At 58.8% G+C, this 14,511-nt stretch overlaps 1 protein-coding gene across 2 annotated transcripts in view; it reads left to right on the top strand.

Moving 5' to 3' along the window:
- The window catches only part of ADAMTS2 (ADAM metallopeptidase with thrombospondin type 1 motif 2), a 204,629-nt gene that overhangs the window by 184,599 nt on the left and 5,519 nt on the right, over nt 1–14,511 (top strand). For both annotated transcript variants that reach the window (XM_072947118.1, XM_072947119.1), the window contains 7 exons: nt 553–633; nt 1,031–1,197; nt 3,568–3,727; nt 5,536–5,668; nt 6,466–6,673; nt 7,803–7,932; nt 8,894–8,983. In XM_072947118.1, the coding sequence (XP_072803219.1) occupies nt 553–633; nt 1,031–1,197; nt 3,568–3,727; nt 5,536–5,668; nt 6,466–6,673; nt 7,803–7,932; nt 8,894–8,983 (969 nt within the window). The remainder of the gene's footprint in view (nt 1–552; nt 634–1,030; nt 1,198–3,567; nt 3,728–5,535; nt 5,669–6,465; nt 6,674–7,802; nt 7,933–8,893; nt 8,984–14,511) is intronic.

A 14,511-nucleotide genomic window follows, 5' to 3' on the forward strand; every position in this document is an offset into this window, starting at 1 on the left:
TGCCTGGCCCTTGGCGCTCTGAGTGGACCTGAGCAGCTGGCTGCTCTGCCTCTGTCTGAAATGGGGAGAAACCACTTTGGTTCGCCTCTTTTGGAAGAAGGTGGAGGAGCAACCTGTCCAGACTCCACTCAGAGCTGGTGCCAGGACCCTGGGAGCCTACCCTCCGCACGACCCTGCTTGAGCAAGGTGTCTTCAGTCTACAGATTGAGCTGCCAAGGTCCAGGGAGGCCACGCAGTTTGCTGAAGGCCTCCCTCCTGGCCGTGGCCTCTTAGCTCTGAGCCCAGGCGTGACTTCAGGGCCATTCACGACGGCGCCCACCAAGTTCTTGATGGGGAGGCCGGGGGAGTCCCTGGATCTGAAGATGAGCAGGAGGGCTGGGACTGGCTGGGATACTGCAGTTTTCCCATGGGCCCCTCTCTGGGTGGATGATCAGAGCCCACAAAATATTGGGCTCCTGGAACCACCTTTGAGGGCAAGGCCCTTTTTGTGTTGCCGGCATTTGATGGCCTCTTCCTTCTCATCTGGCTTTGCCTCCCCACATCTCTACAAAGGTTACATCAAGATGTTTGAGATCCCAGCAGGAGCCAGACACCTGCTTATCCAGGAGGCAGACACCACCAGCCACCACCTGGGTGAGTGTCAGAGCCCAGACAATGCGGTGAGGCTCTTCTGGGGATCGGGGGCCTGGCTGGGAGGCGTGGCTGCAGCCCCACCTCCCCTGTCGCTGCTCCGCCCACTTGGTGGATCTCTCCTGGGGTCATTTCCCAGTGGAGAGGCCAGGGATTGGGACCAGAGGGCTCCCCTGGCAGCGGCTGTGGAGGGACACGTGTCTCTGACATGACACACCTCCCCACCCCCACCCCACCCCACCTGGCGGAGGGCAGGCGGCTGGGAGACCGAGGCCTCTGCTCCCCACAACGCCCCCAACCTGCGCAAACCAGCGCCCCCTGCCGGCCTCCTGGCAGTGAGCCTGGACTCCGCCCCTGGGTGATCCTGGCGGTGGGGGTTGCTGTCTTCTGCCATCCTCAGCCGTCAAGAACCTGGAGACAGGCAAGTTCATTTTAAATGAAGAGAATGACATAGACCCCAATTCCAAATCCTTCATCGCCATGGGTGTGGAGTGGGAGTACCGGGACGAGGACGGCCGGGAGACGCTGCAGACCATGGGCCCCCTCCATGGCACCATCACCGTGCTGGTGAGTAAGTCGGGGCAGGGCCTGAGCCTCCCTGCATCCTTCACGGCCTGCCCCTTGGACCTCGGATCTCCATCTTTGTGTCAGAGTGAGGAACAGACAGAGAGCTGCCATTCGGGGCTCTGGGCCCTGTGTCAACCCCCAGGTGATCTTAGGACAAAATCTCCATAAAGTTTTAGGTTTCCACTCTGGGTGACGTTCAAGGCCACCTTTCATCACGCTTGTTCAGGTCTGCCATCGCATCCAAACCCCGCACATCCCTGGGAGTGACCGACAGTGCTCTGGAAATTAGACCCAGGTCACCCAGACTTTGTCCCTGAGCAGGACCGGACCCCAGGTCTCCTGAGCCCAGGACCACAGGCTGCTCCTGGCGACGGGAGTACAGAGGGGCTTGATTTTGCTAATCACTTTTTAAAGATTAATTTTAATTGCTCAAGTAATACATTTTACCAGTAAAAAAGTTTAAAATACCTCAGATAGTGGGAAGGGAATAGCTCAGTGGCACGGTGCGTGCTTAGCATGCACGAGGTCCTGGGTTCAATCCCCAGTACCTCCACTTAATAAATAAATAAATAAATAGATTGATTAATTAATTAATCTAATTACTTACCCCCTACCCCCCCAAGATTTTTAAAAAACCGCCACAGATAAGGCTCAGGTGCCTTTGCCCCCATGAGGTGAGCGCAGCGTGGCTAGGCCCGGGCCCCTGGACCCGGCGCCCACACCGGGCGTGCAGCTGCCGAGCGCGTGCTTCGTGCGCGCCGTGCCGCTCTGCTCCCCTCGCCTGCGTGCACTGTTCATCCCCCCAAAAAACCAATCCACAATCGGGAATAAGAATAGAAAAGAATTTTATTTGAGCCAAACTGAGGGCCTGGAAACCAACTTCCCAGATTACTCTGAAGAAGCAGGGTTTCCAGCACAGTTTTGTGTCTTGTGAGAACAAACAAACACGAACAAGTCAGGGGTGCATTTCTTCAAGGTTTAAAAAAAAGACCAGCACAGACACAGCGAGTCCGTATGACCTTTTTTTTTTTTTTAAAGAGAAACAGGTTTATTAACTACCAGATTTGTGTGCGGTCCTTTTGTTTTCAGCCTCATAGGATCTGATCAAAATACAGCTTCCCCTGGGAAATTAGGTTTCTTCTCTACCCCTTCACGGCCATCATGCTGCTCATTTGTAATACAGTGAGGTTAACCCCTGATGGTCCGCATTCCATGTTGTGTTCCCTCTGCCACCTAACTGGTCTTATCACTGAAAGAGGACCCGCGTTGGCATCTCAGGAAGGGAGGCGTTGAATCTTTATCTTTAACATAAATAGTCTTTATTTCTGGTCAGTGTGCCCTCTTCCTTAACAATTAAAGCAGGTGTACAATGTATGTTTGATAGGCCACAAACAGCCTTAATTTTAGCTAGCCAAAAATTCAGGTTAACTCACGGATAAGCCAGAATGGCTTCCCCACATCTCAAAATGTGAAAATTTCTTTTATCAAACATCTTTGGTGCCCTGCCTTTGTCAGTGCGTATACAGCCGGGCCTCGGTGTCTGCCATTCCTGTATTGGTAAATCTGTCTACTGAAATGTATTTTGAATCCCAAAATCAGCACAGGCACAGCTCAGGAGGTGGTGCAGAGTGGGTTCCAGACCACTGCCACACACAAATATCGCAAAATGCAAGTCACGTGGATGTTTTGGTTTCCCAATGTGTGTAAAAGCTATGTTACACTCTTCTGCGGTCCATCAGGTGTGTGATAGCCTTATGTCTGTAAAAACAATGTGCAGACCTTAATTAAAAAATGCAAAACAAAAAACCAGTTACATTAATAACGCCAAAGTTGACTGAGCACAGGTCACCCTCACAAATAGAACAGCAATGAAAAAGTTGGAAATATCGTGGGAAGGACCAAAATGTGACACAGAGACACGGAGTGAGGAAATAAGTGCCCTTGACAAATGGCCCCGACAGACTTGCAGCGTGCTGGGCTGGCCTTTAATTGGTAAAAAACGTAATACCCGAGATGCCGCGGGCTTGCCCTGCAGAGAGCGCGCACGGGATCGATGAGCTTTGTTCAGGCACTGGCCGTGGGTTCAGTGTTTGTGGATCAACAGTATGCATCAAGGAAGGTGTCTTCAAACAGAAATACACCTCACATAACGTTGTGCATTGACAGTTGAATATGTCATGACCGGAGTTTTGCAGGACCCTGATGAGAAGTGGTTCGGTCCTGAATTCGGCGTCTGCCGGGGCTTTCTAGAACCTGACTACCATGAGTGACGAGCACGGGCCACGTGTGTCCCTGGGGCTGGCCCTCCTGGCCCGGCCGTGGAGGTAGGGTGGCAGCGGGCAGACGCATTCACGGCCCTCTCTGGCGCAGGTCATCCCGCAGGGAGACGCCCGGGTCTCGCTGACCTACAAGTACATGATCCATGAGGACTCGCTCAACGTGGACGACAACAATGTCCTGGAGGACGACTCCGTGGGCTATGAGTGGGCCCTGAAGAAGTGGTCCCCCTGCTCCAAGCCCTGTGGCGGAGGTGAGGGCCTTCTCAGAGTTGGGGCCCCGAGGGGGCCCGGGCCGGGCCCACAGTCCCTGCTGGCTGTCTGGCCTGAGGGACGAACCATGTATGAGGAGACTGGCCCCAGGACCAGGGAGGCTGAGCCAGTGACCTCTGCCCGGGTGACCAGGGCCTAGCCTCACCTGGGAAAGGGGCAGAGGGCGGGCAGGAAGGGTGGGTGCTCAGGGCGGCCGGCCAGAGGCAGCCAGGGGGCACGTGTGGGGCCTGGACGGCACCAGCACGCACCTGCGTCCGTGTGGGCGGCAGGGCTGGCCTGGCTGGAGGTGGCTGTGACGGTGGCTTGGGTGGATTCCTGTGACATCACACGCACGGGCAAAGGAAAGACACAGGCCATGCTGGAGACCAGGGCCGCTCTGCAGAGGATCCTCCTAAAAGGCCTTTCCTTCCCGGGGCAGAGCTGGGTGCAGAGGGGTTTCACCTACTCCAGACCTCAGAGAGTCCACAGTCGGGTGGGACATACAGACGGACAGGAAGTTCTGATCTGCTTGGTGTGGTCACTGCTCCTTGCAGTAAGGGAAGCTGGAGGACATAGAGGCAGGAGAAGGCGGCTCAGCCTGCAGGACGGAGCTCCCTCAGATGCCATGAGGGGCCCCACGCCTTGAGGACACAGGGGACTTCGCTGAGGGGCACCCACTCCCAAGCCTGGGCAGGTGGAAGGTGCTCCCCCAGGGCCCCTGCCTGGGCGGATGGCACCCCCTCCTTCCACTGAGCCTCCCGGCCCCCCGGATTTCACGGGCACATCCTGCTGATCCTCCCTCCTGCGTCTCCCTCAGACCCATCTGCTGTTACTGCCTTCCTGGTCCTGGCACCACCCTCACTGCCCCGCTGGCCTTTGTGTGTCCACTCTTGCTCCAGAGTGACCCCTGTAGGACAGATCAGACTGTGCACCTCCCTGGTGTCATAGGTTTCAACAGCTGCCTCTACTCTTGGGCTCAAAAGCAAAATTCTCCTGGCCTCCAAGGTCTAAGCTGACTGCTTCCACTGTATTGGTGCCCCCAGCCCTGGCTCACCAGGCCCTGTCCACACTGGCCTCAGATGCTTTTCCTGGACATGCTGTGCTCCTGCCTCAGGGCCTTTGCACAGGCCATCTCCTCCCCCCGAGAGCCCCTTCCACCACCTTCTCACTAAACCAGCACCCCTCCATCCTCTGTTTCCTGGGACACGTCTCCAGACACCCAGGCTAAGTCAGACGGCCCAGCCATGTTCTCTCATGCCTTGCCCACAAGGCCGAGGTTTTGAGACCTCGGCGCTGTCGACATCTTGGGCTGTGTTATTGTCTGCTGTGGGCACTTTCTCACGCCTTGTAGGATGTGGAGCAGCATCCCCTGCCTCTACCTGTTAGATGTCAGTGGCATCTCCCCCAGTGACAACAAAGTGTCCCAGACTTTGCTAGATGTCCCCAGGGGACAAAATCGCCCCCTGTTGAGAACTGCTTCACTAGATGGTGGCGGAGGGAGCCTTGCAGGCCGTGTTCTGTGTTTAGCCAGGTCCTCAGTGCATAGTATCTCAAGGTGGAGAAGATGACTCAGCGATGGGGGAGGAAGTAGGGCCTCCCTCCTGCCCCAGGAAACCAGCCAACAGGCCAGGGGAGAAGCTGGCCAAGCTCCCTGGCCTCTCACCCTCATTTGGCCTGGGGTACCGGGTGGACACCACCCTGGACGTCTCTAGGCCTGGCTTGGGGAGGACGTCTCCATTGGCTGGGTGGGGAGGACGAGGCTGGGGGGGCCCCAGCGCCCCATGGAGCCCCCTCGAGCTCTCGTCTTCAGGGTCGCAGTTCACCAAGTATGGCTGCCGCCGGAGGATGGACCACAAGATGGTGCACCGAGGCTTCTGCGACGCCCTCTCGAAGCCCAAAGCCATCCGCCGGGCTTGCAACTCGCAGGAGTGCTCCCAGCCTGTGTGAGTGCCCCGGGCTCCCTGGCTCCCCCGGCCCCGAGCCTGGGGCCCCCCTGGAGGAGGGGAGGGCAGAGCCCCGGACTCCTGTGGAGGGAGGTGCGGGATCTGGGCCCTCAGGGTCACTCTGGGCCTCACATCCCCTGAGACGTTTGATGGATTCTTTCTCACTCACCGTGTTTCACGGTGTCTTAAGATGCTGCGAGGCGCCCCCCTGCTTCAGACTTCTGAACGGAAACAGTAATGTGCCTCTTAGTAGTGACGACAGGTGTTAATGCTCAGATGGGGAAACTGAGGCCCCGCGGATGCAGGGCTCACTTCTGTGGAAGATGTCTCCCCAGCAGCTCATTGCAGGGGCTGCGGAGCTGACCCTCTGGCCCTGGGGTCTGGCAGGGCTGCATTTTCAGGCCCAGGTTCCTTTTGTAGGGTCTGGAGTGGGGAAGATGGTGGGTAAATAGGCAGGTGGCAGCCATACAGGGACAGATGCTAAGGTCATCCATGCTGCCGGAAGGGTTTATGATGTCAGCGGAGGCTAGGGTCAGAGGGCAGAGCCGGGAGCCTAAGGAGAAACAGGTTGGCAGGGCCCCTCAGTCCTGGGTTCTCCATGGCCCCCCACCCCCAACCAGGGCCTCCCAGCAGTGGACATGCACGGGGTCCCTCATCTGCAGGACCTCAGACAGAGGCACAGCTGGCCTCCAGGGCGCCTTCATGACAGCAGGGAAGATGGGCCTGGGGGAGCCAGCTGCCCTCCCTCTGTCCACCTGGTTGTCCGGGGCTGACCGTGGGCTGCTCTGCCCTGGCAGGTGGGTCACGGGCGAGTGGGAGCCATGCAGTCAGAGCTGCGGGCGGACGGGCACGCAGGTGCGCTCCGTGCGCTGCGTTCAGCCGCTTCACAACAACACCACGCGCTCCGTGCACACCAAGCACTGCAATGACGCCCGACCCGAGGGCCGCCGCGCCTGCAACCGTGAGCTCTGCCCTGGTCGGTGGCGGGCAGGACCCTGGTCCCAGGTAAGCAGCCCCCCGCCCTGTGTCCTCAGCCCCCACACCAAGCTTGGGTGGGACTGAGGTGGCCAGGGTGGTCCACCTTGGCCCGGGTGCCGAGGTCTTGCCTTGGGCCATGTCCTGTAGGTCCCAGGGCACTGGTAGCTCCACGCAGCGAGTGCTCTGCTGAGAGACCCAGAGGAGTGCGTGTCTTTACTCTGCAGGGCAGAGGCTCCCAGGTGCTATGGGGGCCTGGACCCCCAGTAAACAGGGCAGCCTGGGCTCCGGGACACAAGGAGAGGCCTGAGCTTTCGTTTCTGGGGGTGGAGGTTAAACTTGCAGGAGGGGACACGAGCAGGGGACAGCTTACACTTGGGCCGGAGGAGCAGTTCTGGGGGCCGAACTGAGCTGATGTGAGCACTGACATCCAGCCCACAGGCCTGGTGGGTCGGGGTCCCCACGACCAGATTCACTCAGAAGGTGCTGCACTCCTGATTACGCTTTATTCTAACAAAAACACAGAGCAGAATCAGCAAAGGGGAAAAGCGCTTGGGTGAAGTCTGGAGGAAGCCAGGCGCAAGTGTCCAGGCATCCAGGGTCTGCACTGGTGATCAGTCACACAAGCACAGGGTGCCTGCGCGCTGGACATCCGGTACTGCAGCCCCGGACCCCAGAGGGAACGCGGCTGCTTGCCAGAAATCACACTCGTGGTGTGAACCAACCAGACAAGCTAGTGCAGCCTGATCCCAGGCCTCGGGCATCCGAAGCATGCTCACCCGACAGATCCGTCCATGAACTTGGCTCCCAGGAGCCACCCAAGGCCCAGTCCCAGAACCAGGCCTTGCCTGGGGCTGGGCAAGTGTGAGCAGCCCAGGTCGGCTGAGTCAGCCCCGCCCCACACGCGGCGGGGACTTGAGAATCATCCTTAGGCAGGGCTGGGCTGAGCTGAGGACCCAGAAGTGCCAAGGCCTGTCCAGCCCTGGGTATTCGCTCTCTCTAACCCACTTCAGAGCCCAGGAGATTGAGGCAGCTGCCCGGGGCCAGGGCAAGGCCGGGCCGGCCTCTCGCTCGCAATCTCCCCTCTGTCCTTCGCCACCTCCCACATGCGTGGGGGGCCCTTCCAGAACCAGCCTGACTGGTCACTCTCTGCCTGCAGTGCTCGGTAACCTGTGGCAACGGCACCCAGGAGCGGCCCGTGCTCTGCAGGACCACGGACGACAGCTTCGGCGTCTGCCGGGAGGAGCGGCCTGAGACGGCGCGGATCTGCAGGCTCAGCCCCTGTCCCCGTAAGCCCCCTGCATGCCGCGGGCCTGGGGAGCCCGGGGCAGGTGGGGGGTGTTGGTCCAGGCAAATGCAGCGCTCCCCACAACTGGCTGAACTCAGCAACTGTGAACTTAAAGGAGTTGCTGAGCCCTCCCAGGCCTGGGCCGGGACCTTCCCTGGCAGGGAACAGAAGGAACTGGCAGCGGCCAGGCTCACCTGTGGGCCAGTCCTAGTGAAGGATGGCGCGGACCCAGCCCACCCCTGCCTTCCCGGCACTCCCTTTGGTCTGGGGGACAGAAACCAGATTCACAATGACTATACATCAGGGCTCAGGCCATGCCTGTGCAAGTAGGGGGTGTCTGTGGGAGTGGGGTGTCTGTGGGAGTAGCAGGTGTCTGTGGGAGTAGGGGTACCCAACGCAGAGAAAAACCAGACGGCCGGCTCCGTGCAGGTGCCCTGCCAAGCGCTGGACGCACATCGTCCCTTTTGGTGCCCACAGCAGCTCAAGACGTAGCCCTGGCCCCGAGTCCCTTCTGCAGAGGAGTGGGTCGGGGGGTCAGGTGTGCCTGCCCTAGCCTGGGGCGGGGGGAAGGGGTCGACCCAGGACTCACCTGTTCCTGGTACTTCCCGAGCCAGCTGTCAGGATGCTGCTCAGCCCAGGAGCAGGGCGCAGCAGGGACCCAGGGGACAGTACAGAGACAAGTAGGCGCTGGCGGGTCCTGAGGGTGGGGGTCGTTGCTGTAGCTGCTCCGTGGAGCTGAGACCTGGGGTGCTTGGGCTGAGGCAGGCAGGTTGTGCCCGGACAGGGTGTTTGGGGCCCGTCTGTCCCAAGGGAGACAGCGATTGCCACTCCGGGGAGGTGGGGTCCTCCTGGCACCTGCACCCCGGGACGCCAGGAGCTGCGGAGCCCTCCTGCCTGGGGTGGGGGGTCGGGGTCCTCAGCCTGCGGGCCCAGGAGCCACAGCCTCCTTTCTTCCCGCCCAGGAAACACCTCCGATCCCTCCAAGAAGAGCTACGTGGTTCAGTGGCTGTCGCGACCGGACCCCGACTCTCCAGCCCAGAAGACGTCGTCAAGTAACCGGCCCGTTTATAACTCTGCCTTTGCCCTCCAGTGCATGCCCTGCGCCTTGTGGAGCTTGCCGTGGGCGCCCCTCCTCTCTTTCTATGGAAAACTCCCCTGACTCTTCCTGAGCGCTCTCTTGGTTGAATCTGTTTTCTCCGGGCCTCTGTGCTCGGCTGTCTCCTTCGGAGCCGCCTGGCCGCCTGGCCGCGAGGGCCAGCCTCACAGAGGCACGCCCGGGGCGCCGGCCTCTTGCGGGGGCGCCAGGACCCGGTGATGGCTTGTAAAGGGGCAAAGATCTGTCGTGGTGCTGGAGGGGCCCGAGGCCAAAGTGCACATGTGACCGCTTGGTGACCGCCTCGCGGGGCCGCATCCTTCCAGGCTGGAACTGCGGGTCGGAAGTCGAGGGGGAGCCCGCCGGCCCCTCTCACACGCAGCCTGCCAGCGAGGCGAGCCCGGAGGGGCCTCGGGCATGCGCGCTGCGCCGCCGTCCGGGCGCCCGGCCCGGTGCCGGCAGTGCGTCGGGGGCTCCCCGGCCGCCTCTGCTGCTGCTGCTGCAGCTGCCCCTGTGCTCAGTGTGTCCTCCTGACTCGTGCGCCTGCGGCCTGCTTCCTGTGGCCTTTGTGTCCAACTCACACAGCCCTTGACCCCCCGCGCCCTGTCCCCTTGGGGGTTTGGGTCAAGCGGAGGAGGCGGGGAAGGTGTCCCTGCAGGGGACCTTGGGACGCACCGCCACTTCCTTCTCTGTCGGTTCGCTCTAATGGCCTTTGTCATCGTGTGCACACGACCCCATCCACGGGGTGAGAGAGTGAGAGTGAGAGGCTGTCTGATGTGGATGCGACCCCCCACCCGTGTGAACAACTACAGAATTACCTCAATTTTTATTGCTTTTTTGCTTAGATAAAACTATGTAGAAGATGCCTTAAAGTTGAAAGGTAACAGTTGGCGGCTAGCTCCAGCTTCCGAGGGGGGACGTGAGCCAGGCAGCGGGCAGGCAGTGCGGGTCGAGGGGGAGGTGGCCGGCTCACCCACCTTTTGGCCCAGGGTCCGGTTTCCCGGCCCAGGCGGCCCGGGTCCGTGGTCCTCGGGGCCTGGCCCGCCGGCGCTGACTGTTGCTGGAGCCTCTCGGGGGCTGCCTTACACCAAAGGGCGACTGGCCCGGCCCTCGGCGTGACCGGTGTAGCACTCCGCCGGTCACCCCCGCGCCCTGCTCGCGGCACCCCCTGGACCGCGCCAGCCCTCCCGGCACTCGTTACTGTTATGTACATACTCGGTGCCCACACCAACTCTCACGACTGTTAACTCCCAACTTTGGCCGAGGCGATGCGAGGGGCACGGTGGCTCCGGGAAGGTGCGGCACGGCCCTGGCCTTGTGCTCTGTCTGTATGCACTTTGGTTCATCAGGGACGTCTTGTTAGTGTTTTGTTTGTATTTAATGACGCAGCCTATAAGGTCCCACCGTCGTCGCTTCTCCGGTTTTTTTATGAGACAACGTTAGTGTGTGCCAAAGTGACTGTGAAAACGACCTTTTACTCCTACTAACGGTGGGAGACTCCTTGTCATGCATCCGACAAATAAAAATAAACGTTCCGTGAAACTGGGTGCCTGGGTGTGGCAGGCTGCGGCCTCCTCGTCGTCACCTCCGCGGCCGACGGTGCCGGAGACAGAGGCTGTCGGGGCCGTTCTGTTACACTTCGCTCCTCGCTTTCCGCGTCAGTGACCGTCCTGCCGGCCCTCCTCCTGCCCGACACGGGTACCTAGGGCCCACCCGCACGGAGGCCCGCGCGCCGCCCCGGACACCGCGCTGCGATTTTGTGGTGTGACGGCTAGTGCTAGGCAAGCCCCTCGCGGGGACGCCTGGGCCCCCTCCTTGGACTAAGGTCTCACTGTTGGGCAAAGGGCCCCTGGGGAGCTTCTCTCCGACTTTGGGGTCCGTGCCTGTGGAGTGGGAATATGGGGTTGGTACCCGAGACGGGGTCCAGGTCACTGTGCCCCGAGCCACCCTCAGGCCACAGCTCTCAGCCCTGGGTTACCTGTTCAGGGAGGGAGCGGTGCCTGTCTGGCCCAGGTAGGGGCTGGCCAGCCCTAGGGGAGTCTGGGTCGGGGAAGAGCAAGCTGGCGGTGGCTCTGGGCAGCCAACCTGCAACCTCCATGTCTCCCGAGGCCTGCCTTCAGAAGCCACGGGGCCTGTGTGTCCGCTCCCTTTATGGACGTGGACCACACACAGGTCAGCATCCAACAGGGACATCCAGATCTGGGGCCTGGGCCATGTCCTGCCAGGGAACCCCTCTCCCTCCCTTTCCTGTGAAGGAGTCCAGTGCTGGGAGGAGGGAGATCGTGAGACAGGACGATCCCCAGCGCCATGGAGACAGGCGTCGGGAGACAGGGCCAGGCCCCCAGTGGCAGCCTGCAGGTGGGAGTCCCAGGCGCCATGGCTGGGTTCAGCCTGCCCCAAGCTCTGGGCATTGAGAGATTCCCAGCTCAAGAGACAGGAGACCCAGACAACTGCGTCCACTCAGTCTCTCTGCCCAGACAGATCAGAAGGAATCCCCGCAGAAGGCTGCCCACCTAGAGCCGCGGGAGGGCCACCAACTGCCGGGGGACAGCCCGGTGCGTGGAGGGCGCCGTGGGCGGGCCACCAACTGCCGGGGGACAGCCCGGTGCGTGGAGGGCGCCGCGGGCGGGGGTGCCACCCATTTTCTTTAACTTGCCGCATGACCTTTTGAACACTGAAATGGTGATGAGGCTTGAAGTTTTCTCCATCCCATCCTTTCCCAAAGTTTCCGGGATGGAGGTGATTTCGTTTAGGTGGTACATAAAAGTGATCTGAGTTCCACTGAGCAGCCCCTTCCTTTATGCAAGCTTGGGACAAAGTCTCATTGGGCATCAGCTTTGACGTCTGCCTCCCACTGGCTCCTTTCCCTCCAGCTCAGAGCTTCGCAGACAGGAGGCTTTCCCTAGGATCTGAGAAATTAAACTTGACTCTCAAATTAAGGGGACTGCAAACTTTTCTGTGTATTCATGATTAGGGTCCCCTTTATTTATCTCACAAGTTTTCCATGAATAGCAGTAGTATGAAGTTTCCTTCTAAAATAAATTTTAAGTTAAGAAGGAGTTCATTTAAAGGAGGAAACCACTCAGCAACTAATAGCACCAGCAGGATTCGGATTTGGCCAAGATTGTGGGAGTGGCACCCAAGTGACTTCAACTTACAAACAATGGGTTTCGTCTCCCCAGTTTGCTGTTCACTTGAAGGCGGTAGGTCCTGCTGGTTCGCGGCTGCTGGAAATGACTGAAGACCAATTATTAGAAAACCGAGGTGATCATTTTGCGAGAGATCCTTGGTCAGGCAGTGCCTCAGAGCAGGTGTGTTGCTCAGCCTTCTGGTATAATTTGCATCTCTCTCTGCTAATTCATACTACTGAAAGATACACAGCCTTTTAAGAGTGATTGGTAGCAATTATTTTGAAATTTTTTGAGGCTGATACTAGCATAGCCAAGCTCTTGGCCAGTGGCTTTCTCAATTATCTATTCATCCTGGCGACTGAGGGGAAGGAAAAAAAAAAAAACGCACAACCTAAAAGCTGAGAATTATGTTTTATTCGGCGGACATTCTCAGGACTTCAAGCCCGAGAGGCAGCCCTCAGGTCGCTCTAGGAGACCGCTCCACAGACGTAAAGGAGGAGCTGGGAAACAGGAGTTTTCACAACAAAGACCAGGCAGTCGGAACATCAAAAGATTGCTGTTAGTTAAAAAAAACAAAACCTGATATTGCAAGTTAAGGAATTCAGTGGCTTTTCTGTGCATGGGAAGAGGCAGGAGTCTGGGCTCATTGGAGTCTTTCCTTTGATGCACTTAGCTCTCCAGGGCCCGCACCCTGCTCGTTCCCACCCTGAGCCTCCCCAGGGTGCACCATTGCGGGTGGCTGCAGTGTCCTTTGCTTACTGATCTGGCAGGCAGTATTTTTTCATTCACAATTCATTGACTTATTTTACTTTTTTAAAACATAAAGCAGTGCAGCCCACTGTTCACAGGAAATCAGACACGAAGTTCACTCTGTGAGCCGGGTGGAAGGGGTCCCTGGAGCAGGGGCGCGGCCCCGGGGCTGTGCTCTGCCTGCCTCCGGTCCCATTCATCCACGTGCTCGGCCACAGTTGCTGGGCACTCGCGATCTCAAGCTCTGATCCAGGACCTGGGGACACGCCTGCGCACCCGACCAGAGGTGGGCAAACTTTTCCTCTAAAGGGCTAAATGTTTCAGGTGTTGAAGGTCATATATATGGTCTCTGTTCTGCCCTTGTCGCAGGAGGGCAGCCGTAGGTAATGAATGAATGGCCTGGCTGCTCCAACAGAACCTTATTTACAGAACCAGGTGGAGGGACCGACGTGTCCCATGGACGTAGCGGGCAGGCCCCTACCCTAGATGTGATGCCTGCTTCTCAGGACCCCAGCCTGGCGGGAGACCTGTGAGGGGGTGCTTAATGCCAGTCTTGTCATCCATGTGGAGGAAGAGGCACAGGTGACGGGAGAAGGTGTCTGTGGGGCAGGGGCGGCCCGGGTCCAGCAGCCTGGCCGGGCCTGGCTCCTTGTCGAGGGCTGTGCCTCTGGCCTTCCCGCCCCAGCTGATGGCCAAAGCCTGCGGGGAAACGCTGCACCTGGCGTTGTCTAAGCCCCCTGGGGTCTGCCTGAGGGCCGTCAGGAGTGGTCTGCGCACACTCAGTGACTGCTGGGGGAGGGGCACCAGCTTCTAACGGGACTGCTCTGATGTCATCTGCCTCGGATATCGGACGTCTGTGTAAACTTTTATCCGTGGCTTTAAAACCCTGAAAGCCACATCTCAAGATCTTCCAGTATGATTTCTGGAATCAGCTCTCAACACACGTCCCTCTGCTTTAGCCCCCAACACGTGGGCCTGTTTCTCTGTCTCAAAGTTAGGAAGACCGGGGCTTTTCCTGAACAGCCGATCTGTGCTTACCTCTTCATGGCGCAGATCCTGCCTCTGGGCATGTTTCCTCCGTACTCTGGCCACTTAGAAGCTCCGAGCCAAGGTCCGGTCGCCCTCTGATGGTCCGTGCCTCCGCGTATTCTTCTGGCCGGGAGCGTTGCTATTCTAAAATCCATAATTTCCTTGTTTTGGACTTGCTCGGTCATTCACATTTGTCTTTTTTACATTGATACATTTATGCATTCTCTTGATTCACTGTTCTAGGCTCTGAGATAGAGGGGTGTCCAAAGACAGCTCAGGGCTCTGCCCTTGGTGTCTTTCAGGATAATGAAAAAGTCAAGCATTAGTCACCTTATCTGACAGTTAAATGTGCACTTGCCAACTGGGATGGAGTGCTGGGAAGGGGAGACCCATGGTACCATGAGACCACATACTAGTGGGATTTAACCTCCAAGGGAGGTCTGGCGATGCTTGCCTGAGGAAGATGTGTTTCAGCCAAGCCTAGGGGATGAGAGAAGAGAGGACAGCTGGAGGAAGAGGGGAGGTGGAGTATGTGCAAAGGCCCTGTGGCCAGAGGGAGCACACTGCAGAGCAGGGT

Source organism: Vicugna pacos, chromosome 22 (assembly GCF_048564905.1).
Source record: "Vicugna pacos chromosome 22, VicPac4, whole genome shotgun sequence".
NCBI classification, from domain to species: domain Eukaryota; kingdom Metazoa; phylum Chordata; class Mammalia; order Artiodactyla; family Camelidae; genus Vicugna; species Vicugna pacos.